The sequence below is a fragment of the Coenobita brevimanus genome, chromosome 101, assembly GCF_032717465.1.
Source record: "Coenobita brevimanus isolate Jiangsu-jjx chromosome 101, ASM3271746v2, whole genome shotgun sequence".
Lineage (NCBI taxonomy): Eukaryota > Metazoa > Arthropoda > Malacostraca > Decapoda > Coenobitidae > Coenobita > Coenobita brevimanus.
Window position 1 is genome coordinate 66,152,629 of NC_137054.1, and position 27,389 is coordinate 66,180,017.

Consider the following 27,389-nt stretch of genomic DNA (forward strand, 5'->3'; position numbering starts at 1 on the left):
TACTACTATTGCTGCTGCTACTACCACCACCACCACCAATACTACTGATAATAGTAAAAATAATAATAATAATAATAATAATAATAATAATAACTTGGTCTACAGAGTGTATAACAAAATAAAACATAGAGCAAAGTTGACACACACACACACACACACACACACACACACAAGCCTGGTAGCGCAGTTGGCTGAATCGGTAGAGACGCGGCCTGCAGTCCTGATGGACCGAGGTTCGAATCCCGGCTGGGGCAGGGAACAGTTTAAGGATTTGAATTTCATATAAGGCAGACTTTCCTGATCTGCTGTACCAGATGACCCGCCGACATGTAAAAATACCCCCGCTAATACCAATACACCAGTCCTGTATGAGACAGCCCTAGCATGTATTCAGTATGGACGGTGGGTGTTAGCGCCGAAGTGGTGACATGTGGAGGTGTAGGAGGACTACTGGGCCTTGGGATAGGCTACTGTTCCCGAGATATAGGCCCTGAAGCCTTTGCCCAGAGTCGGACACAAAAAAAAAAAAAAAAAAAAAAAAATCCAAGTGACCCGAGTTCGAGGCCCGCTAATGCCGCGATGCTTGCGTGGGTGAGGCGAACTTCTGTCTGTCAAGTGTAGCTCAAGGCGCGCTGTGGTGGAAGGCCGAGGGAAGACCCGCTGGGGATCGAAACAGCGGTGTAATGATTAGGCGATCCGTCCCCTTGTGCCAACGCCTCACTCCAGCCACGGTGAGGCTTGGGACAGCACGGGTCAGCCTGTTGACACCCTTAGGCTGGATTAAGGACTTGTATATTTTCAACATCTGACTCCAGTGAATAAATAAACAGAAAATTATTTAAAATTATCACACGCAGGCAGTGGCTAGTTTCTCCTCGACGCCATCATTAACTCAGGCTGCATTACGTCACGGGCAACCACGCTGAACTCGCCTCTTGCAAACTTCCTCTCCCGTCAGACCCACTTGTGTATCTTTGAACTTTGCCTCCTATGGCCACGAAACCGAGAAAGAACAGCATCGCACGATTATTATTATTATTATTATTTATTGTTATTATCTTTTGAAGACTAAAAATCTTTAAAAACGGTAAATTCGGCACCATAAACATGTCACCTATTAAACCGTCACCTAAAGCCATGAAGGTGCCAGAAACTTCCTAAAACAGTATCTCTCTCTCTCTCTCTCTCTCTCTCTCTCTCTCTCTCTCTCTCTCTCTCCCGGAAGTGCCACAAACTTCCCAAAACAGTACATTGTCACGTGGCTCACTTTTTTCTTTCCTTTTTTTTTTCCCCCTTTTTTTCCGGTAAGTCCCTAAAATACCCCAGTCTTCCCACAGCAGTAAAATGAGTCATAGTAAGAGTTAGTGTTTAGGAAGTCTCTCTCTCTCTCTCTCTCTCTCTCTCTCTCTCTCTCTTTCTCGAACGCCCAAACTGCATCCGTGCTTTGATAACCGCCTTAATTCTTAACCTAAACGTATTTATTTTATTAGTAAGCTTTCTTAGATGATCTTTTTACATTTTATCTTCCTTGCGACACTTATTATTAATTTCTGATACGTAATTTGCCTTTAGATAGATAGATAGATAGACAGACAGACAGACAGACAGACACATACATACATACAGACACATACATACATACATACAGACAGACAAACAAACATACAGACAGACAGACAAACAAACATACATACAGACAGACAAACAAACATACAGACAGACAGACAAACATACATACGGACAGAAAGGGAGATAATAGACAGATAGATAGATAGATTGATAGACCGTATGCGTATATACAAAAAACACATTAACACAACAAACAAACACAAGACCAAACACGCGTAAAACATCCATTTTTTTGCGTAGTAACCACAGACCACAAGTCGCTATGTTAAGTGGCTTCTGGAGATGCAGCAAACACCTTTCCCTGAGCGATTTAGTCTGCATATTACCCTTCAATATCCCCAGGTGTAATTTAAGTCCATGTTAAAGTAATTACAGATTATTTTATGAATGAAGGACGCATGTAATCTGGTGTATGGATTATTTTTTTTATTCATTTTTCTTTATTCTGTAATTGTAAAAAAATATATATAAATAGCACACAGGCAAACGTTAAGGTATAGTCTGTCTATCTATTGCCAGACGCCTTAATCCCGTAAGGGGTGGCCACAAACAAATCGCCTCCATGTCGTTTAGGAACATTCACTTAGAAGGCTCCCATACACCCTATATTGTCTCCCTTAGCCCCTTCAACACGAGGATGTATATTTCGTTGTAACTGATGTCTGGCGATTTATTTTAGCCGAGGTGGGGATCACTAGAGGTCACGTTAATTAAGATACAGGTGTTCAGGAAGCTACAGGTAAATTAATTAGGGCCTTCTGACACCTTGGCGCACCCAGTTTTGATAATAGGGAGAGAACTGGAGAAGATATCTTAGTGGAAATGATCGCTGGCTGGGAGATAATCGCTGGAAATAATCGCTGGGTGGGTGATAATCGCTGGACAGGATGGTGTGGCTGGAAGTAATATAAGTGAACAGTTGTTGTTGTGTTTGCAGTGAAATGGAGTAACAGTGTCTTCTATGTCACGTCACTGCCAGATATATTGGATGTGTGTGTGTGCGTGTGTGTGTGTGTGTGTGTGTTCCATTATGTGCTGTATTTCTCGTCTTGATGATTTCCTGTGTTGACGATTTTTAAAAGTGACAATGCACGTGTATTTTTCCATGTTTTGGTGGTATTACTTTTGTTTTGTTTTGTGTGTGTGTGTGTGTGTGTGTGTGTGTGTGAGAGAGAGAGAGAGAGAGAGAGAGAGAGAGAGAGAGAGAGAGAGAGAGAGAGGGATTATGCGTGCGTGCGTGCGTGCGTGCAGTTGCGACCATGTTTCTGTGTCGCATTATTTATATTATTATTGTTCTTCATCCTATTTCACAAGTCTGAGGTCATGGGAAAAATGAACGTTCGAATAGGTAACTCTTACATCCTATACACACACACACACACACACACACATACACACACACACACTGAGGAAATTACAAACCTCTCCAATTCTTACCAAACACCCTTTTCCGAATCAGCAGCTTCCTAGTGTTCTAAATATGGCAATTCTTGGACTGTATGGAGGCGTGTTAGTGCCCACGTGATAAAATAAGGGCGTGGGGATTGGGCATTTCTCTATAAAAAAAAAATGAAAATGAGTATGTTAATGAATATATATGGATTGTGTCTTTTGGTTAACATTACACAGAGCCTTATCGACCTCTTATACGCTATCTAAAATGCTCTGTAAATTTAAAATGCTCTATGCTATGAATTTTTAAAAGCATTTATGATTGGATGCATGATGCGTGACTAGACTGTACTCTCAGGACCAGGCGTAGTAAAGGACCTGTTTCTGATCTTGCTTTTATACTCCTCCTCTTCTACCTCCTCCTCCTCCTTCTCCTCCTACTCCTCCGCCTCCTCTTCCTCCTCCTACTCCCCCATCATCATCATCATCATCATCATCCCGGCCTCTTTTCCGACCCATTGAGAGGCAAAATAGAAGAGAGAGAGAGAGAGAGAGAGAGAGAGAGAGAGAGAGAGAGAGAGAGAGAGAGAGAGAGAAAGAAAGAAAGAGATAATAGATGAAAAACTAAATAGTAAGTGAGATATTGGATGCAGAGGATGCCGTCGAGTTGAAAGCAAAATAATAATAATAATAATAATAATAATAATACAATCAGTTCTTCACAGATAAAACAAATAACACAACCTGCGACCCTGATTTCGAAAGTTATCAGAGTTGCCACATCCTGTCACTTCCTAACCACGTCGGGAGGAAGAAAGCCATTGTAAACCAGGCGTCTGTTTGTTCAGATGAAGGAACTGTGGTGAAAATAACCCGATAGGCTCTGTGGCTAGCTATTGTTTTGTTTATCACACGCACGCAACAATGGCCAGTGCTTGTTTGAATCCGTGTTTTTCAATTTTAGCGAGAAATTGCCTGCGTGTATTTCATCTCTGTTGGTGGATTGTGCATGTTGGTGTGTGTGTGTGTGTAGATATGCGTGTACGTGTCTTTGCATGAATACGTGTCCGTGCATGGTTTCTCTTGCGCACACACACACACACACACACACACACACGGGCATAGGAGGGCTCCGGTCAAGGACTCATCAACTCACTTTCCCCGCCTACTCGCCCGCCGCACCCACCTCATTGCATATATAAAAATCAATGTGTATTTTTGAGCTGAATGTGGTAATTGTGGAATGTGGATTATGCTACTACTACTAGTATTACTACTACTACTACTACTATTGTGCAATCAACTCACTCCACAAACTACATAGTCACAATTTTGGCGTGGGGTGAGAATGGCAAACGTGGCTGGACAAGAATGGTTTATATTATCTGTACTCGAGGATGTGAATGTGATGGAAAGCGTTTAGGGAAATACTCTGGGGTGGTTTGGTTTTGTGGAGAGGATGGAGAGTCAGACTAAAGTGGTGGGTGTGAGTGAGGTGAAGAGGGGGAGAGGGAAGGGGAGACCAAGGATGTGATGGAAGGATGGAGTGGAGAGGTATATGTGAGAGAAGGGGGGAGGGGGTGAATGCTGGTAGTATGACCCTTCATATGCTTGCCTTTGTTCTATTGATGGCACACACACACACACACACACACACACACACACACACACACACACACACACACACACACACACACAGCCAACAAAGTGCTTGACTTTCACATGCATAATTCTTCCTACACACACACACACACACACACACACACACACACACACACACACACACACACACACACACACACACACACACACATCTTTCCCACTCGTACTTGGCCAGCAGGTGAAAGAGTTGATTCTGGCCATCACTCCCTCCGAGAAGGTCCGATCTGGCAGTAGACCCAATACGAACTGTTATCTTTTTTTTTCATAGGAGTAACAACACTGGCCTTATTTTCGTTCTATTTTTACCACAGTAGCAACAACGCTGTAATTATTTATATCTTTTTCTTCTTTCTTTTCTTTCACAGGAGCCACAAGGTACCCAGGAGCCCCAGGAAGATCAAGACACGGAGAGACGCAGCCCCTCCCCTCACCTGCTGCTCTCCGCCCTCACCCTCAACCACGCCCACGCCCACACCCGCCAGCCCATCCAGCCCTCAGAGGCCTCACCCCTGCCGTCACTGCTACTCGTGCCAGACTGATACACACACACACACACACACACACACACACACACACACACACACAATGATCACCCTTCATTTCCATTTTCACGCGACACAATCTTTTTTCCTTAACGTTATTCTTTATTGAGCTGTCGCTGTTCACTTTCCCAACGGCATTTCCACAGTCATTTCCACTTAACTTTTCACTCATTTCCACTGACTCATCTCGCTACAGTATACAGCAATCCTTTTTCACTCAAAATACTCCTCCACTCACTCACTCGCTCACTCACTCATCTGTACATCAATCCCTCTGTCAAGCCACTCACCCACATGTCATTCAACCCTTTCACCTCGATGACATTTTGTTACGATGCTAGTCACGAAAAAGTGCTACGGAGAGGATATGGAACGTGGTGATGCGTTTTTTCTGCCAACACTAGAATATGATGCTAGTCACGAAAAAGTGCTATGGAGAGGACGTAGAACAGTGATAATGTCTTCTTTCACCCATTGAGCCACGTGAACTGACCTGCAAATGGGCGAAAATCTGGGCCAAGTTAATTTTAAAAGAGTATTCAAAAGCCGCTGTCAGAAAAAAAGTTCGTTTTTAACAATGACATAAGAGGTCAGTGGCAGACATTCCTCACTTCATAATTTGTAAATATTGTCTCACCTTCATGTCTCTATTTTGTACTTAATATATTGTTGATGAATTAAAAGATAAGAAAGACGTGCGATCTTTTAATTTTCCTTCCAGGTATACATCGATAAAAGACAGGTAGGTAGGTAGAGAGAGAGAGAGGGAAGGGGGGATAACTGGTGAGAACTAAGGCGCCTCTCATCATCAAAACTTGAGTATGGAGTGCCGGCCTCTTCACATTGTCGTACCGCTATCTGTCCACCTGAACCCCCTCCTGTGCTGACCACTGGCATGTTCTCAGCAGTGAGAGATACTGACGAAATGGTTCTACTGAGCAGTGAAGTATGGTGTATTTACCCGACAAAGATTCCCAACCCCTTTCAGCTCAGTTGGTGGCTATATGTGGTCATCAGATCGGAGGGTTGATTAAATAAGTAATCAAGGAGACTCCTACTTCATGTAGAAGATTACTGGATTTCATACAACCTTAGCTTAGTAGTTAAGATGAAGTGTTCGAGTTCATCAGGTGACAAACCAGCAACGCCCTGATGCTAACTCCCTATAATAAATGGGTGTTCGGAATCCAGAAGAATGAAGGGAAAATCACAAACACAGGAGAACCAGACAGCGACGCGTGACATCGATCATACAGTTGTCACACTATCCCGGTCTGTCTAGCTGAGAAGACCCATCTAACACAAGCAAGCAGCAAACCTTACCGTGTTAGACAGCGGCTCAGGGTCCTTTTACATGGAGAGGTGCACGGAGAAAGGAGGCATGGTCTCCAAGAGGAAGAGCTGTGTATTTGAGATATGTATGAATAGCAGCCTCAGCTCGGACTTTGATTATTGATAAATGTGGTTGAGTTCCCCGCTTGGGAGTGTTGTGCAAGGTCAGCTACCGGGCCTTGGCCCTGTCACTCCTACGATAAGACCTCCTTGGTCGATGGCAACCACCCACTATCTTTTTGGTGGGCTAATGGGTGCTAAACTTTGTCCAAGGGTGACCCAGGACTTTGCAGGCAAGTGAATCCATCTTCCCTGAGCCGGATACATGGTTCGGTCACATACCTCGGGACCATACCGTAGATGTTGCATTCACACATCATTCCAACTTTCACAGTTCTCAATTCCACCTCACAAGCAAAGGATCCAGGCAAAAATAGACTTCATAACACATTCTTTTTCTTCTTCAGGTTACACTATGATAGTTTTTTTTTTCTCCTTTCACACTTTCCTATAAAATGTCCAGGCCAGTTTTTCTATGCTGCATGGTGTTCTTTCTGACTGTTTCCTGCCGGCTTCCCCTGGAAGGTGTGGAGGGCGGGGGAGAGCCTTCTTCTTTGCTATCCTTATCTCATTCTAGTAGTTCAGTTACTCTTCTAAAAATAGGAGCTGCCTAGCATGGGCCGACCAGCCTATTGCAGTCCTCTCTTCTTATGTTATTATGTTAAGTACTTCACGTGAGTGTCTCCACACATTGTTATTAGGTAAAGTCTTAGGGGGTGAGAAGGAGATGGATAGGACAAATGCAAGACACAGACGATGACAGAGAAGACAATAGAAGTAGACAGTGATACGGAAGACAGAAGTAGACAGGAGAATGGCGTAGAGTTTATTATTATTATTATTATTATTATTTGTATCGTTAGCGTCTACCTCACAAACTCAGTGGCAATCAGTGGAGCTCGAACCCACCACACCAGGCATTCTCCAAATGTGGGGTCATTACTAAACCTATCAAGCCACCGAATCGACTCCAGTAATGTGTGTGTGTGTGTGTGTGTGAACAAGGAAGACATTCAGGGCGGTACTCCAGGTAGAAGAGCCATGAGACCTACACAACTGACGCTCCTTCTGTGATAACGTTTGAAGATGCTGGGCGGGATAAGTACTCAGTATGATAATTCCACCGTCCCCCCCCCCTCTCTCTCTCTCTTAGGGTCCATGCAGTCCACCAACAGTCTTCAGATATTTTCCTTGGCGATTTATTCACGTATTAAATCTTCACGTTGTATCATTATGTTATTTATATAGTGTTAATATCGAGCTTGTATCAGTAACACGCATCGCCGTTGAAAAGCTATCCCTCAACCGCCATCGCATCGCATCGCATGTGCAGTGTGTTTACCTTTAGGACTGAGGTTGGTTCATTATCCTCTTTTTTTGTTTTTTTCTTACTTTTCATTTAATTTATGGATGGTCTTGGCACACACAGCATCACCTGGTATGGCTGGTTCCAAGAGTCACTTTGCTCTGGTCGGAAAAGTGCACTTCGCTGCCTTTTTATCACCTCTTTATGCAATTCCCGGCACTGTCCTCTTGAATTTCCGTTTGCAGATGTTACGTAGCCTCACGCCAATTTCCTTTCTTCCTGTTGCACACTTTTACAAATTTCATTTTCCTCTTTGTCCCACATACAGTAAATTAAATCTCTTCAGCCTGTCTTCATAGCATAGAGGACAGAGGCAGAGACTAATGCCCATATTCTCGTCGGTTATGGCAGTGGTGTTCCTCAGGTCTCTGTCCTATCACCGACTCTCTTCCTTTTATTCATCAATGATCTTCTAAGCTGTACATCTAACCCTATCCACTCATACGCTGATGACTCCACCCTTCACCTTTCCATTCGGTTCCCGCAACGCCCATCTCAACAGTTACTTCAACAGGCAAGGGATGAGGCTATGGCACACCTAATGTCTGACTTGGCTCGTATCTCTGACTGGGGTAAAAATAATATGGTTGTTTTTAATGCATCTAAGACTCAGTTCTTACACCTATCAACCCGACAAAATCTTCCACAGGTATACCCACTAATGTTTAATAATATTCAGCTTAATCCTGCATCATCCTTGAACATGCTTGGGGTTTCATTTACTCGGGACTTATCTTGGAAAGATCATATTACATCTCTTGTAAAATCTGCTTCCAAGAGATTGGGTGTGCTAAGCCGACTCCGCTTTTTCTTTACCCCTGCACAGTTGTTGTCTCTATACAGGGGTTTTATCCGCCCCTGTGTGGAGTACAACTCTCATGTGTGGGGAGGCTCCCCACATACAGCTCTTCTCAATAGGGTGGAGTCAAAGGCTTTTCGTCTCATTAACTCTCCTCCTCTTACTGACTCCCTTCAACCTCTGTCTCTTCGCCGCACTGTTGCATCATTATCTCTTTTCTATCGCTACTTTAATGGTCACTGCTCCTCTGAACTGTCTGCTTGCATTCCTCCACCTCTACGACGGGCGCGTAGCACCCGTCTGGCAGCAAACTCTCATCCCTTTTCTGTCCAACTCTCTAATGCAAGAGTTAACCGTTACTCCCAGTCTTTCATTTATGCAACAGGTCAGCTCCGGAACTGTCTCCCTCTGTCTGTATTTCCTGCTTCCTATGATTTCCAGTCTTTCAAACGCAGTGTGTCCAGGCATCTCAAAATGATCGGATCTTGAATTTGGCTCTCTATTGTATTTTGTTTTTCTCTTGGAGGGAACTGTTACTGCGGGCTCATGGCGTTTGGTTCCTTCTTCCTCGTATAAAAAAAAAAAAAAAAAAAAAAAAAAGCTCCCTAACACCTTTTCCTAATTGACTTATTTTGTTTACTACGCCTTATATAAATAATTCCAGTATCGCCATAACGTACAAAAGGATATTAACCAGCCACATCCAAAAATAAATCGCTAAGGAAAAGGTGCCAGGGGGCCTAACCGACGAGAATACGAGCCTATCAACATCGTCAGCAAGGCCCCTAACTGCCAATGACCCTAGCACCTCTTTCCAAGCAATTTATTTTGCTTATTACACCTTGCGATCCTCTTCTGTGCTTTATAAATCATTCTGATATCACAATACTCTGTGCCCCAATGGTTGATAGGCCAGAAAAAAATAAAAATAAATTAAAAAAACAATACTCTGCATATATAGCATGCAGAAAGATATTGACCAGTTGTATCCAAAAATAAATCGTTAAGGAAGAGGTGCTAGGGAGGCACCTTAACCGAAGAGAATACTTAGTCCATGAGAGCGTTGGACATTAAACCTAGAGAGGCAGCCAGGCCACCATTTAGATGACGCCTTCGACCTCGCTTCAAGCCCCACCACCACGTCAAGGTGGCCCCCCATTGGTGAGGTCCCGTTCAAAAAGTCTTTCTTAAACTAAATAAAATCACCTGAAGATATCAAGTGTTATGCGGTGTATAAAAACCTGAGTTATCTAACAAGCAAGTTTGGCAACCTTTCTGGACTCAGTGGTAACGTCGTGCCCTGATACCGCACAGGACACGATATCAAATTCTGGCCAGCTCAGTGATTAACTTAAGTTTCGTTCTGCCATTACACAGGCTTCGTTAAGGCAGACGTTTAGTTTTTAATTAGTCCTAAACGTCGAATTTACACTCCAGGTTCCTATTTCAGCTGTACTTATGAACAGGCTTTGATAAGGAAGGCCTTGCCTGAAGATCCCATGGCCACCACTAACATAATACAAGGACGCACCGTATGGGCCTGTGAGTCAGCCAGTGCAAGTATCCAGATGAGGCAATCCAGCTCACTTCTTCCCGCCCCACTCCTCTGCACACGTCAGCCAGCCTTGGACAAAGCTTTCCCACAGCTTAATATGGCTGCCAGAAGCACCCCGACTACATGATCACCATTTATATGGTTTTTCCTTCCGGATCATTGCTAACCCATTCATGACATAAGATTTCATAATTTGTCCAACGTACTGTATTGTGTTGTCTATATTATGCATATTGTGCAATGTGTAATATTGTGCAATGTAGCCTATAATGTCAAAATATTTTAGCGGTTCGGTAGGGTGACTGTCGTCAAGACAGGATACAACGGGCTGTTCTCTCACCGTCCTGGGTGTACCACGAATTCATGGGCCCAAGAGTACTGTACCACTGGTCTGCTTAACCGTGCGCCAAAACTTCGTTAAACTCGTATGCCAACTCATAATTTGTTTTTGTTGAAGAGTAGGGGTTCTCAGGGAGGAGTAAGTGTCCTTTGGGTGAGGTGGGAAAGGTATCCAGTTTGGCATATATTAAGGCCTTCAGTCAGGTCATCTACATGGCTGAGATGTTGAAAACTCAGAGCACAGACTGCCCCGTGGTGGATGATCTGATCCACATGGTAAGTGTTGACGTGGGGAGAAGAGGGCACAAAAGATTTAGGCTTCCCGGTGGCAGAGAAGTCGTGTCCCGGGCACTCGTTTGTACTGGTAAGTTTGAATGTCAGTCTCAGAGAATGTTGTAGGCCTATCCTTTGCAATGGTGCAAAGTGGAGCGCACATTTTCAAAGCTGCTAATCCAATCTCTACTAAGACTCAGCAAGTATTTTCCCATGATCCTGCAATTGGCTTTACAGAGGAACTTAAAAAAAAAAAAATCTCATAGTGCCTGTATTGAGTAATACGGTGACTGGAACTTTCTGATTCAAAGTGGGAGGAGTTCCTCCACTCCGTGGATACTCCCCAGTCTGATCCTGTCAACAATGATCAGTAAACAACAGCATCAAGCACTGTTGAGCTGCATGGCCATGACGTGGAGAGTAATAGCATGAAACTTTTGCCGGGCTTTGCTGACAGACTATGTTGGACTTGGAAGGAGGTCTTGTCCACAGGGATGGAGCATGAAGCTGGTGAAGCAACATTAGCATCCAGTGAAAGGTGGGAAGTGGCCATTGGAGTGAGCCAATAGCAATGAGCCTGCCATCAGTACCAGTGAGATGTGATGGGCATTGGTACCAGTTCAGTACACGACCGGGCATAAAACATTAGCGCTAGCTGTGATACCATACTCTTATTTAGTAATGGGGTGGGACTGAAATTCCAGGGGAGTCAGCAACATGGTGCATGATGACTGGGAAGAGAATGCCCTTCACTTGTACCCTAGCACCAAGCCCGATGACTGGACTAGATGCAAGGATTGAGAAACTGTGTAGGAGCGGACAAACATTCTGAATGGCAATTCAGCATGTAGCTGAAGTACAATTTATCCTGGGAAAGGCTTTCTGAGAAATTACAACTCAAGAAATGCTTCCCGAGAAACATTTGACCCAACCAATCATCAGTGCTGGTCGGTCAGTTAGCTACAACTGGTAAATACAGTATAGAGCCTTACTTGCTATAGGATATTCTTCAATTGGCTCAGAGTTCAGAACACCAAAATTCAGTGAATGGAGGCCCATTATAAAGAAAGTTTACTTCTGTTTTCTGACATCAGTTGTAGCTTACGTTACTAAAAAATCAACAAGATGTGAAAATTTGGTTATATGCTTTTACTTCCCAAGGATCAATAAAATCCAAATATAATTTGCTACAAGACCTTTATTCACATCCTTAACTTAGTTGGACTAAAGAATATGACACAAACTGTTAAACTGCATATCTTTAGAGAAAGTCCTCTCAACAAAAATAAACTTGAACTGTACAGCCACAACATAGTACCTCACATGATGGGTGGGTTAGTTCACAGGTTCCCCTCTTCCCATGAACCTGCAACAACTCTTACTATACAATTTGATACACAATAATAATGGATTTAACAATAAAGCTAATTTGTATATCTTGGCCATAAGAGAGCTGTGACATTTGTTAAAGCGAGGTAACAGAAGTGTTTTTCTCTATTTCCCAGGTTCGGTAACAACCCTCATCTGCAGGGCTCAAGGCATAAGGCATGAATACAAGTGGTTCCCAAGCATCACAGTGGTCAAGAAAATAAAATACATCCCTTCTTGAAAACTGAAAACCCAAGTTTATTCCTCTGATAAATTAAACCTACATTATGTTTCACCTGGGATATAATCTATAATAATTTGTGCCTAGGTATTACGTCTGATACAAGTGGTTTGCTGTTCAAACTTGGGAATTTGCATAAACATGTCACAGAACATGGAGCACTGGATTAAGGTGACTGTCTGCCCCATATCCATTGTCACAGAAGTAGCTTCAAAACCTTGGTTGAAGACACTTTACAGCAGGACAGAAAGCCTCAAGGGTAAGGGCATCTTATTTCCTATTAATTATATTACTTACATTTATTACTAGACAGCCTTTAGTCTATAAACCTATGAAGGAAGGAGGGTCGGATTTTGTACATGCTTATGACTGTGATTACCTTTGCATATACTATGGAGTGCTCTCATAATAATCAGAGGCTTCAATTCACAAGTGAATTTTTCAACCTTAAAACAAAAATCATTGGTAATATAGCCATCCCTTTAGTTTCTGTATTATGATAGTTAAGTATTACAGAAATGAGCTCCATAAACTACAGTGATGCCCAAGACTTTGATTCCCACTTTCCTACTGCAGAAGAATCTTGGCAAAGGCCATCATATAGAAATCTACATTACATATACTAAATATCTTAGGTATAGCTCATCACATGGTTCCCTGGAAGTTAAGATCACAAGAAAATAGGTACTTATCACTCACTAAATCACTTCCTTATCTGTATGCACTTTGACACACTACTTATGGCTGCTTCATCTTGTCTCCTTGGTATATTGTCTAACTGTAATATACAACCTTTTAAGATGCACTTTTACTTCATTCAGAAGGTCCTTAGGAAAGTAGATTGTACAGTTCTTTGAATTTTAAATCAATTACCAATCACCAAAGAAAACTCAACTTTCCTCCCTTGTGCCTAAAGATAAATCACATATCTTGATATTCTATATTGCTGCCATGACTCCAATACTACTCACAAATAATATAAGGACATTCAGTACTTGGGGCAGTTTTTTCTAAAGATAAGGAAGCCTTGGATCATCTATTCAAAATTCAATGTTTCAGAGCAACATCAACAGTTCTCTGAGCTTTGTGGTTTTTGTTCTGAAAGTGTAATCTTTAAGTACTAAAATTTAATTTCTGGCCACTTATCAAAAAGCTCCCCTTGAAGTGAACAATTAAGCCAAAAATTCTTCAGAAAATTTATCTACAAAAGTTGATTTGGGGATTCCTAATGCTTAAAAAAATTGCCCTTGGATATGACGGGTGCACACAGGACACTCTCGACTATCAGCCATTTTACTATATTCCATCGACTCTAGCTTGGCCTGAAATTGCCACCTGTCTTGAATTCTGCAATGTAACAAGACCAACAGGAAAAAATGGTGCAAGTCACAAAATAGTGTTATGGAAAGGCTGTAGCCACAGTATTGTCTCGTTCTGCCACTAAGCTGACGGAAATAAGCTGCAAAAGGGCAAAAATCGTCGCCAAGTTAAGGTGGATGAACTATAGTACCACTGTCAGCTGCCCTCTAATGATTATGCCAGTAACTGCAAATTTTGGATAGAGCCTCTTGACAAACCAGGAGAACTGGGGCACAGATGAAGACCAGAAATATAAGGCAATGGACACCTGACACTCCAGCCTGGTGCATCAGAGGAGACACACACACACCCTGACACACACTCATCCATCAAAAAGAAGGAAGATATACAATGTAACTTCACACAAACTGGAATACTGTAACATGTTAAATAGGAGAAAAGAGCCAAATATAAGTTATTGTGTAACAGATGTTAATAATCCAATTTTTCTCGAACTGTTTGTTACTATTACCAATTCATTAATGACCACATTACTGATAGAAGATAATGTAAAAGAATGAGAAAAAAATAATTCAAAGCACATTAAGGAACAGTAAACTAATTAAGGTTACTAAAAACATACAGGTTGAAGTATAACATAACTAAGGCTTGTATTCTCATCGGTTAAGGAAGCTCCCTAACACCTCTTCATTTGCAACATAATTTTGGATATGGGTGGCTAATATTCTTTCGTACATTATGCTGAGTATGGCGATGTTGGAAGGATTTATGTAACACAGAGGACAGTATGGTGTAATCAAATAAACCGCTTAGGTGGTGTTAGGGAGCTTCCTCATCTGACGAGAAGACAGACCTCAGGATCACGAGAAAGAGTCATAAAGCAACAATAAAAACTAAAGCTGCAGGTAGTACGGCAGTGAGCAGCACCGTTAAGTAGCAAACTTCAACCCAATGATGTAATTTTTCATTTTATTACTGCTACCTCAGGACTCTTTCATTTGGCTCAACACTATTCAAACTGAAGAAGTTGGATATAACTTTCATTTGCCCCTTCACTAGCAGATGTTCCTTCCAACATGAATCAATTTGCCTGGTGGTAGCATCAGTAAGGTGAAAAATACATCACTGGATGGAAAAGGTTAATAGGTACAGAAAATAACATCACATTGCTTGAAACCTCACACAATCAAGATTACTGAGGTACAAAAAATTTCAGGTTAAGTAAATTTCCTGGTGTTGTAAAGCTTAAGTACCAAATTAGAAAGAAATGGAAATAAAACCTTTCACTCAAACAGATGCAAACATACAGGAATCCAATTCAAGATGTGCTTTATTCTAGCCTAAAACACCAATACTCTAGGTCTATCACGAGCACAGGCTATCAAGGATCAGCCAATCTTGAGGGTCTGGTCCCAAATACGGCCAATTGTCAAGAGTGTCTTGCAACATTAATCTTGCACATCAAACAGTGTTATTTATTAATTCAACTTACTTTGATTTATTTGGTAAAAATAACAGATTTCATCTGTTCATGATCAATATACATCATTTAGGCACCAAAATAATATGTTTAATGCTTCTGTTCAAAACATACACAAAACGCTCTCCTTGACACATTCGTCATATTATGCCAAATATTAGGACTTGCATTTGACGACATATATGACTAAAATAAATTCACCGCAATTTGCTTTATGACAGTGTTGATTTACATAAGGTTATATCATACTTATTTCACATTACAGTACTGCAGTCTTTATCAAAGCACCTCAAATCAGAAGACATTTCTGGTTGTCTGAGAACCCAAACATGACACCTGAAGCACCAACTGTCAGCAGTGCCAGCAGTCTACACAAAAACATCCAAGTCTTGCACAGTCCAATCCCAAAGTACCTCCAATCTAGCACAGTCCTACACCAAAGTATCTTAAGTCTTGCATTCTGAAGTACAGAGCTTCGACTGCTGCCTGCATGGGGGAGGCTGCGTAAGGTCAGGTGTCTTGGGAAGAACAGTACGTCTGTAGCACCTGTGGTCATGCCTCACCTTCCCGGGCGGCAGAAACTTTCTGAACCATACAAGAACGGGCCACTGACTCAAACAACCTGAAAAGTTTACGATAATTTTAACAGAGGACATACGGTAAAATTAATTTATCTTCTTGATTCATTACATACAAACCTAAAAGAATAACTAGGCCTACCTGAAATACCATTATAATCTCTCTTTCCCCACCTAGGGATGGGGTAAGGTAACCTCCAGGTCCGTGGGGAAAAAAAAAAAAAAGATAAGCTTTACTATCATTTGAACTTCAATACCACCTCCAATGGCATCTATAGCTGATCCTACTTACTATTTTAATTATACAAACCATCTATCAATAACCAGATGCCTTAATCCCAGAAGAGGTAGCCACAAACAAACTGCATGCCTCTCACCAGCAGCTGCCCTCTCTCTAAATCACAATCCCATCATATGCCTCTCCACTTTATCTCAGTCTCCTTCTCCTCCTTACTCACATAAACTCCTGCAGTCAATCTCTTATTCTCCATTCTCTCCACATGGCCAAAGCACCTCAGGGTATTTCTAAAGCTTTCCAGCATATCTACTTAACAACACAATGCTCCAGAATTTCCTCATTTGTCTGTCTCCTCACATGACTCTACATGCACCTCTCAGGTAATTATTTCCACTACCCTCAGTCTTGAGTTGTCATTCCAACACCATGGTTTACTTCCATGTAATAAAGTGGGTATCAATAATGTGCAACAGTATTTTTGTTACCAAGCTCAGTTCCCTTATCACTGCCCTCAATGCTGATACTCACCAGCCTTAATTTATACCTGTATTTACTGCATATATGGTAAAGGAATGAATAGAAGCACTACTCCACTCTCAAATACCAATGAGGCAGCTGACCTTCCCTCACACACATCCTGTTTGGGGTATAAAATAAACTTTTTTGACAGAATTCAGATCCTTACATAATACATTTACACTTTCAGTCAAGAGAAAAGCACAGCATACATGATGGGATACACAGCTTGACAGGAGAATTACTTCACTCTTCCTTCTGCTACTGAGTGACCCACTATCTTATATATATGCAACTCTTCTATAAAACCTTATTTTCAGTAAATACTGTATTACACATCATCAACCTGACCTTTTTTTCCCCCACACCTAAAGATGGGGTGCAGGACTGAAGGGGGAGGGTGGGAGGGAACAATAATAAAAGTGGGAGTACTATCAACAGGATGTCTGATGAAATGGGCCACACAATACCTGCATAAATCCTGTATATGGAGTGCAAATGACCCCCTCCATTGCCATCAGAACCTTAAGTTATATGTGACCCTGTTACTGTATATGGACACTGTACTTACTTTTCAATTTCTGGGGCACACTTGACAAACTCATGACTCCAGAACTTGAATGACGGGTTCTTAATGAGTTCTATGAAGGTGATAAGGAGTCCCCAAGGATGCGGACGGTTAACAATGAGCCGCTCCAGCAAGACCCGTGTGATCTGCTCTTGTATGGCTTCTGTATTGGCCTCAGCAAAGAGGTGTAGAAGGGTACAGCTGAAGTAGTGGGTGTGGCTGTTGGGGTATCGCAGCTGATTGGCAATGGCATTAAGGAACAGGTAACGGCCTGGAGAAAGGGGAAAAAATATGCAAGTGAGAAATATATGTCATACATGTACAATATTTTTGCTTTCTGAATTTCGTTAAACTGATCACCACTGTATTAAGGTAACGAAATAACTCACATTATCTCAAGACATACCAGAATTAAACTGGAAAGGTGCGTCAAATAAATGCAGCCTGAGAACCCCACCTTCTGTGTCGAGATCCACACCGAGATTCTGGAAAATGTCCATGTGAGCGGAGTGTGCAATTGTAGACATGGATGGGGTGAGGCCTTTGCTGTGGATCTGACCAATGGCCTGCATGCCCACGTACAGCACCAGGGAATTCATCACAGACATGTTGTATCGCATTCCAGGCTCACTCGACACCTGCTGTCATGTGGTGTCAACCTTGTTAGTATAAAACAACTACCCTCTATCAAAACATTCTATTACACAGAATGTTAGTTGATACCTTATCATTAAAACAATAGTATAGACCAGTGCTATTCAACCTGGGTGGACGGTCCACCTTAGGGTGGACGAAATTCAGTGTGGGGTGGACAGCTTTCTTTGGGTGGACAGAGGGTGGACCAGATCATTACCGTATATGGATAGAAGAAAAAAGAAGAAATTAATAATATAATACAAGTGGAGAATTTACATATGTGTAGTCAAAGATAGCCTGTATGTTGATTTTTCTGTGGCTCACGAGCACTTAATCCAGCTTTATCTCGAAATGCATACACTATACAATGAAATTTATACAAGATTTAACCTCTCTGTCTTTCCCTTCAGATTTATCACAAAGTGTAAACATGAAATATATATTTGTATATTGTTTTTACTTGCCTACGTATTTGTACATTCAAGAATCTAAAAAAGTAAATATATAAGGGTAGGATCATGGGATTATACAGTTAACCGATTGGGGTGGACAGCTTTTAGCAATTCAACACTAGGGGTGGACGATGCCAAAAAAGGTTGAAGAGCACTGGTATAGACTGAGCAAGCTACATATGACTGCCATAAGCAAACGTGTTCTGTGTGAAAGTATTGAATCAATTAACATATCCTGACATCAGTCATCATCATCATCATCATCCGGACCTCCTTTTCCATCTTAGGGCTGAGTAAGGACATCAGACAAGTTATAATTCAACACCATATCAATAAAGAAGGTTTGTAAAACTTATTTATAAAATGGTAATACCAGGCAGATGAAGAAGTCAGGTTCTGCATTAAAATTCTTAAACATACAGTACTGTACAGTTTACCTTCTGTACTATGTGAGGCTATACGGAACAAAACAGACTTTACTATCATGACCTTTTCAACATTTCAAAACTAAAGCCAAAATATCTCATTCTAAAAGTTTGTCATAACCAAGTAGCAAAAATACACAAACCTGCAAATAGGTCCTCATGTCAGACAAGAAAGTGACAGGTGTCCTATTCTTCAGGTAGGAATCCAAATTCTTTTTGAATTCTGGAGGCTGGATAAGGTTGGCAACTGTTGTATGGATTTTGGGTGAGACTGTGATCTCCGGTAGCATATCTACTTTAAGGTTTGGAGTGAAAGGATCTGGGAGGCGCATGTTGCGGGGGAATGCCGAGAGGATAAGGTTGCGCATCTGGATACAGTTTGGAGGAATGACATCACAGAAACCATAGTGGTACTCGCACAGGAACTCGGGGAAGTCATGCAGCAGAACCAGCAGCACACGGAGGGTACCCTGCAACCACAAACAACAATTACCGGTAACTTAAAACTAAGCACACCATTTTCTTTGAAAATATAAATGAATATTATGTACCTGAAGTGTAAAAGAATGAATGAATAACACAGGCTGGGTAGCTGAGATAGCTGAGAAGTCATCTAGAATATCAATATAGAATTAACTAAACTGTACTATTCTGTATACCAATATACAACGTTACCTTGTACAACATTGTTAGAGGCTTGGCAAGTTCAGCATTCCGTAAGAACGGAGCAAGGAACTTGAAGAGATCAGCCAGCAACATAGAGTACATGGACCAGCCCTTCTGCTGTGGTGTGATGGCCAGCATTCGCCCAATGAACACCCGATGACTTACAATCTCCAGCCAGGCATAGGCAAACCCAGGGCACTTACTTGGCCGCAAGAGGTGCAGTGTTTGTGTGAATGCCATCAGCACCTGAAATACCACAATGCTTAATGTAGCTATGGCCTACATTACATGCAGCAGTGAATCATACTATACCTAAGTACGGTTGATAGTTTACAGATATACTGTACTATATGATATCACACAGTAGTGCAATCAAAATATCAAGTGGTAATGCACTCATGTGCTTTAGTGTGTGTTGTTTACACAAGTCACTGCATAGCATAACTAAAGCTAATGTGGTATCACAACAGCCTGAAATCTATGGCATTTAGATATGAGGAATTAAGCAACTACCACACACAGACAGTGAAGACAACATCAAAAACAAGTCTATCTACAAAAAGGAGGCATTGATGAACACAGTTCCATACTTAACAGCAGAGTATTAAATATCATGCTGTGATGGTTACAAGAGTGAATATTTATTTTATATTTCTTTTTCATGAGGGGAGAAAATCAGAATACAAGTGGCTACACTTGCAAAGATGGCTAATGGATCAAATACTGTATCTATAATAAACCAGTAACAGCTAAGGTAAATATTAATGGTTAATGAATGCAGTGTTAATCGTCCCCTCCACCAATGCCCACTTAGACTAACATACTAACCACACAAATAAAAGGAGCTTACATCACATACCGGAAGATTGATAGACTCAAGGATTGCTTCAGGCGCATTCAGTTCAAGAAACAGCATAATGAGAATGCGGTGATATGGGAGCTGCTGAAAGTCTGTGCTGTTGGATTCAATATCGTGAATCATGATACCACAAACCAGCCCAAGAACCTGAAGTGAAGACAGATACATTATTCTTATACAGAACATCACTATGCTATGGGATACTCACAGCAAATCCCTACAAATAGTCCACAAGTAGTTTCTTAATCCTTGCACTACTATATCATTTGTAATTTTACCTGACCACCTACAAAGCTCTTTACATCAACTCAATCCCTGTATACTCTACTAGAATGAAGGGATCAGAAACTAAAATGAATCATTTCAGTATAATTACATTTAATTTTATTCTGGCTACTCCAAGACAATTTTATAACGCTTAGGAGAGACCTCTTAGAATGACGGGGTTAAATTCAGCTACTTAATGTCTGATACATCCCACATACTCATCAGGGAAAGATGACATAAAACACCTCCCTGTCATCTCAATTTCAGGGCATCTTTATGTTTAGTCCTGCAGAGTCATCTATTACCGAGGCAGGGACTTAATGAAATACACGAAATATATAATGTACTTCTGAGGGGAATACTAGACACGGACAAAAACTTATGTCATATCTCAAAATAATGCACTTCTAGTTGTATACCTGTATATTCAAGAGATTGTTACCTTATTGAGTAAATTTATTTTAGTTGTTGGGTTGGTTGCTTCTCCTGAGTGTTTGACTAACAAAGCTATGAGGCGCACAAATGCATCAAGGTTCTGGAAACATTTGCTGCGCACGTAGGTTGGTGACGGACCCTGCCCTTGCTCCAAGATTGACCGCACACACAAGTCCCGGCACATACAGATGCATATGCGAAAGAATCTGAAAAATTTGGGAAAAAATTTTAAAAAGAAGTTAACAGCCAATTTGCTTCAAAGTTCCTCTTTGGATTTAAATCACTATATGTAAGACAGCCTTCAAGCCAAATCAACCAGTAAACCACCAGTTGTCTGATACTGTACACACACACATTCAAAAAATTCATGCAAGTCTTGGAAAGTAAGATTGAAAGTACTGTTGGAAGACTCAAATAATATGCTGTATGGAAGAAAACAATGAAACAGTGCACTAAAAAAAAAAAAAAAAAAAAAAAAAAAAAAAAAAAGTATCAGTTAAGAATGCTTTGCTATTTACACAACTCCAGATATCTGCATAATCATCTTAATCTTATATTCCACGAAAAAATGGGCAGGGTAAGATCAGATATATGAAGTGGAAAATGCACTGTAGGAGAACTATCAACAGTGCTCAGTTAAATGGCTTACATACCTAGTAATTCATCAATCAAACCTTCAAATACCTCACCCCACCCTAGAGGTTTAAGTTTTCCACGCACAAAAATGCTTCATATCATCACTAATAATGCATGTGAATTGGAGACCATGCCTTAACTGCAAAGTCTGAAAAAGATGAAGCTTATCATGTGCATTCATTCACTTTGCCACTAATTTTTTCATCCTAAACATCCAATCCTTTGATTCTCATATTCACTGAACATAGGCAAACATTTTTTTGGCCTTTCATGTTTTTTTGATCTACATATTCATTCACATAACCCTTTTCACCATCCTACTCACATACATTTTCTAAGCCCATCCTTCAACTAAAGAGTGGATTATGTATGTTACTAGTTACCTGGTAATCAGATCATCAGTTTTGAGTATTCCATGAAGATTCATTTGCTTAACAAAATGCTGAAAGGCTGAGGCAGAGCCCTGACCCGCAGTTGGTGAATGATACATCTGGATCCACTCCCTCAACAGCACCTCAGTCTTTTCCTGGAGTGCTGGTGGGTCTTGGAAGTCCCTCGCCTGAGTAACTCCAGAGTGGAAGTGGAGACTAGGCCCAGCAGAAAGAGGGTTGCTAGAACCACCACCAAGGCTGTTACCCCCTGCAAGTCGCTCCCCTGTCAAAAGATCATGTTTCATCCGCAGCGCCTCAATCAGAGTAAGCAGTCCGTCAGGCGCCTGGCGCGAATGACACAGACGAAACAGGGCTTCCAGGGTCAGCTGCAGATCTGTCTCACTCAATACACTGTTGCTTGGGTCATCTATAAGGTACATCTGAAAGAATATGTATATAACTTCAATATTACTCTAAACCATGGGTGCTTATAGCACCATTATAGATTACAATTAACACACACTATTGATCAACATACTGATAAATGTTAGAAGGGGAAAACTTAACATGGAAGGGGTTAATGTAAGAGGAAAATCAGGTATGTGTTGTCACCTTAGTTGTTCAATGCAGAGATCGAGATAGTTCAACTGTAGCAGGAATAAAATACATGTCACAAGAATTAAGGGGTCAGTGTGCAGTACACTAACCTGTACAAGCTGCATAACAAAGAGTGACGGTATGGAGGGTATGTAAGAGTGTACTCGTGGGTCATCCAGGGTGCGGGCCAGGTGTTCATCAAGTAGCTGCAGATTCATCAGATTGGATCGGATCAGCCAGTCCATCACATCAGGATTGTACTTCACTTCTTCACGACCCTCTGCCCAGAACCTAAAGATAATGGTTTGGATTAGTATTTACAATTCGAACAATATAACCACACTTGAAAAAGGCATCTTTGCATAGGCAGCTGATGGTTTCACAATGAGCTTTGTTGCTGTAAGCATAAAACAGTTCTAAATGACAGTTTATTTCATATGTTGTATAAAACTTAATGCTTTATGAGGTGTCAATAATAATAGCAGGGATACACATAAATGAGAAGTGATGAGAGAACAGTTTCAAATTATTTGTCTACCGTTTCAAAATGTTAAGAAACTTTTTTGATTGAACACACAGCCAAAAGCCATTCCAAACACAAGCTGAAGGTTCGGTTATCGTCTTAAAACTATATTTTTTCAGTTTCCATCTTGTGAAGTGTTAGTTGTAAAAGATTCAAAACCATCATTCTTTCTATCTGCTCCTTTTCTCATTTCCAACTGCTAGCACTGACCCATCCCTTACATTTTCCACACTTATTCCAGCTTACTCACTTAGTAATATTCTTAGAGGTCCAAACCATGCCATAACAGCGGTGGTCAGCCATTGCCTTGAGCACTATAAGGTGACAGTCCCGGAACCGCAAAGCCAGTTGGTTCAACTCAGGTTCTGTAGGTAGTTCTCGCGCTCCGTCCATTAAGTTCTCCACACACTGAAAAGAATGTTATTAAACTCTCCTTAGCGTAATATATACCAGTGTACTGTATGTAACATTCAATGCACTGCTACAGATGAGGTTTAAACATGTGAACCATATGTCACTTATCTATGCTGCTCACCTCCATAATTCATAAGGAGTCAAAACATTTTTCAACTGACCATGATCCAGGAGTACAAATGAGACTTGCCAGCCTCAGCAAGTAATTACTGTATCATATCATTATTGCTGTTAATTCTCATCCAAATATGGGGTTCGGTAAGATCCTAACACAAGGAGAGGTGTAAAAATTGGAAACCCATCCACAGAATGCCTAGTGAAATGAGACACACAATTATTTACATACCAGTATTCAAGCCTTCACAACCCTAATGCCACCTCACAAGTATACTCATCTGTAAAATTTATTACAATTTATAGATGCAGTACACATATACCTAGAAGACAGCACCATTCTGTTGATATCAGGCTAAAAGTAGGGGTGTCAAACGCTTCCCTGAACATACATCATCCAACCATAATAATCTCTCGTTACTTCTTGACTTCACCAATCTCAATACCTCACTTTCTCACATACTCATTACTATATTCATCTACCTTCTTGGTGTAACCATGCCTCTTCCTACCATCAAATTAATTTAATGAAAAATCTCCCCCCAACCCTATTACTATCAATTTTACATGACCACACCATCTTAATACACTCTCTCCTAGCCTTCTCTTAGACTTTCTTCCTCCACAGCCTTCATAGAACACTGTCCACACTACATGTACCAACTACCATGGCTGAATCAATGTTACCTTGTTAAGTAGCTTTTTCGGATACTAATATTCGCAGAGTAAATCTGAGACCCATAGCACAACTCCCTTCCATGAAATTTCTGAAGACATGGATCTGGCAGTCTCTATAATACAGTTCTATGTGTTGCAACTGTCCTGAAGGGGATGAAAATTGGCTAACCTTTCTGAGGAGGAGTTGAGCAGCATGGACATCTCTGTTGGTGCGCGTAAGTAGTAGTCCTTCCCTTAACGAATGCAACATAGGGATGAGTGATGAGGTGGGAGCCAGGGTGGTGAAGGCCTGTATTGTATGTTCTAGTTCTGCACTAATTCGTTCAGTGAGCAGGAGGAACGCAGTGGCTTCATCGCTCCCAAATGCCTGTGGTTGCTGCTGAGTGTGAGGTGCCTGCTGTTGTGGTTGCTGTGGCTGTTGCTGTGGTTGTTGCTGCTGCTGCTGCTGCTGCTGCTGTTGCTGTTGCTGCTGTTGTTGCTGTTGCTGCTGCTGCTGTTGTTGCTGCTGCTGCTGTTGCTGCTGTTGTTGTTGCTGTTGCTGCTGTAAGGGATTTACATGTTCTTGTCTGAGAGAACAGCTGCTACAACATACCGTAGTAGCTACATTACTATCTATTCATCATGCCATCATTCTTCTTGGCCTACTTCGCCTCCTCCCTCCTTCAGATTTGCTCAGATATATCTTTTTCACCACTCCATTGTTATCCATTCTCTCCACATCACTGAACCATCTCAGTTCACTCTCTTTGCTTCTGGTGTCCAAAGACTTCCCCACTCTGCATCTGTCACATATCACAATATTCTGATTTTATTTCTATTTGAAAAACAGGGTTGGTAAGATTTAGAAAAAGGAACCCAAAAACTCCAGTGCATCCAGTGATATGGGCCAACCATCCACTACCTCATTACTCAAACCCTTAAAACACTCAGCTCAACCCCAAAGAGCAAACTTCCCTTACCCAGTGTACCAAATGGATCCATTTCTTCATTCTCTCTGTCACATCCATTCAAATCTTTGTCACTGTCTTCATATCCTCTAGCTTTCTCACTTACACAACTTATAAAACCACTTTTTGACCCTGCACAACCCCTCTCATACATGCACTTCTCACTTGTTCACATACACCTTTGTCAATGCCTGTTATAACCATTCTCTCTCCAAGACCATCCCACCAATCAATCAGTCAAGTCCCCACTTTGGTTCTTCATATGAATGGACAGGATAAAATACTTACTGAACTTATAGGCACTGGTTTTGCTATGAACATGGTGTCATGGTTGGGAATAGGGAGGAAGCCCGGTATGTTACGAGCAAACTCCTCGTAGACAGCCATCTGTGGGTGTGTGATGCCCCCAACCTTCAGGCGGATCTGCTCAGGCATGCGTTCAGCCTGGTAGGTGAGCACCATCGGGTCACAGTATCTTCGTCCTTCAGTTCGCGCAACCTTGCGAGCATCATACTCCTAACAGGGAGAAGATAACACCATTTGAACACAGCAATACATATCTTGATTAGTGAAGTTAATTTTCCATCACTTCATATCAAGATTTCACATCCATAAACAATGCTGGGGAGGGGTGCCTTCAAGTGGCGGCACATATAACTGCTGGATCTGATGTTTAGTTATACACCCATCCCTTGACTTACAAACTATCTACTGAAATGAGGATGGTGAACTACAGAAGGACAACTTCAGGCTACAGTCCATTAAAAATAGAGTACCTAGCAAAGGGAAACTCCCGGCATGTTAACTTGAATGAACTACACCAATAAAAAAAATCTAACTAGTTTCTTGCATAAATGAAATTCAATCTAAATACAGTACTGTACCTGTGACAACCGTTTATCCATTTCTAGGACAGCTTTCTCTGCGGCATTTTTCTGTATGAAAGCACAAGCAATGCCTATGTTCTCCTGAGCGATTGCTGCAGCCAACTGTTCCATTTGCTCCACCTGCTGTGATAACTGCTGAGGATTGGCCTGCAAATTGAAGCCACAATATAAATGTACTGTAAATACTGTATAGTATAATAATACATTACATCACTGACAGGCAATCTGCACCAACAACAGTAAGGCATTACACCACATATTTTACAGTCCTATAAAAAGGATGAACTACAGCGAGCTAACACCTACGGTATATCCAATAAGCAACTTCTATCATGAAGAAGTCAAGGAACGTTTGGGGTGGATGTGCATGTGGTTGAGAAGATTAGGAGAAATAAACTGAGGTGGTTTGGACATGTGGAGAGAATGAAGAATGAAAGACTGACTAAGAGGGTGTAGGTAGGTGAGGTGGAGGGAGGGGTAGACTGAGGATGAGGTGGAGGGATGGGGTTGAGAGGTATATGAGGGAAGGGCGAGTGAGTTGGGGGGAGGGTAGTCAAATGGTGGGTGACAGAGCGACTTGGAGGCGTTTCGTCTGCGGCCACCCTTTGCGGGATTAGGGCGTCGGGCTATAGATAGATGGATAGATAGATAGAACTTCATATGCAATATAACTTGCATAAAAGTAGCTCAAGTTGCTAATGACACTAAACTGCATTCTTGTGCTTCTTAAGCCAGAGTACTCTGAGTAATCATTACCAGTAATTTCTTATGACTTACCCTAGAAAAAGCTTGCACAAGTCCCTGTTTGATGCTCTTGGTGATATTTGTCGCCAAGTAATCCCGACAGGTGATCATGGCCATGGCAGCGGTCAAGTTCCGCACCATGTGGTGTGTGGCTGCACGCATTCGTGATTCATCCGGGTCCAGAGCAAAGTCCTTCTTGATGATGTGCTCTGCTGTGGTGATGGCAATCTTGATGCTGCGTTCAATCACTGCTCCCACAATTTCTTGGACGGCATACTCAACTGCATGACGAACTAGCTGCTTCAGCTGAGCATTCGTTGCAACACCACACACCTGTAATGTTGTTCATCCAACCTTTTAACAATGTGAAAATCCCATCAGTGAATTAACAGACTCTCACGTCTGAGAATGTTCATAACTTTAACTTCATGCACTACATGTTTGGGAATGTTCAAAACCTTTACTTCACTCAGCCTATCA

The 27,389-nt window shown here is 41.6% G+C and overlaps 2 protein-coding genes across 2 annotated transcripts in view; one reads left to right on the forward strand and one right to left on the reverse strand.

Moving 5' to 3' along the window:
* Positions 1–5,222, forward strand: part of LOC145415064 (uncharacterized) — an 8,153-nt gene extending 2,931 nt beyond the window's left edge. Inside the window, exon 2 of the mRNA XM_080284478.1 lies at positions 5,049–5,222. Coding sequence (XP_080140604.1) covers positions 5,049–5,222 — 174 coding nt within the window. The remainder of the gene's footprint in view (positions 1–5,048) is intronic.
* A 6,907-nt stretch (positions 5,223–12,129) lies between these two features.
* Not1 (CCR4-NOT transcription complex subunit 1) overlaps positions 12,130–27,389 on the reverse strand; it is a 30,675-nt gene continuing 15,415 nt past the window's right edge. The window contains exons 21-34 of the mRNA XM_080284267.1: positions 26,943–27,242; positions 26,163–26,312; positions 25,567–25,794; positions 24,501–24,872; positions 23,376–23,533; positions 22,713–22,893; positions 22,018–22,445; positions 21,006–21,204; positions 20,297–20,443; positions 19,447–19,683; positions 18,915–19,241; positions 17,716–17,899; positions 17,262–17,529; positions 12,130–15,980 (exon numbers count right to left, since the gene is read on the reverse strand). Coding sequence (XP_080140393.1) covers positions 15,911–15,980; positions 17,262–17,529; positions 17,716–17,899; positions 18,915–19,241; positions 19,447–19,683; positions 20,297–20,443; positions 21,006–21,204; positions 22,018–22,445; positions 22,713–22,893; positions 23,376–23,533; positions 24,501–24,872; positions 25,567–25,794; positions 26,163–26,312; positions 26,943–27,242 — 3,249 coding nt within the window. The 3' untranslated portion in view covers positions 12,130–15,910. The remainder of the gene's footprint in view (positions 15,981–17,261; positions 17,530–17,715; positions 17,900–18,914; positions 19,242–19,446; positions 19,684–20,296; positions 20,444–21,005; positions 21,205–22,017; positions 22,446–22,712; positions 22,894–23,375; positions 23,534–24,500; positions 24,873–25,566; positions 25,795–26,162; positions 26,313–26,942; positions 27,243–27,389) is intronic.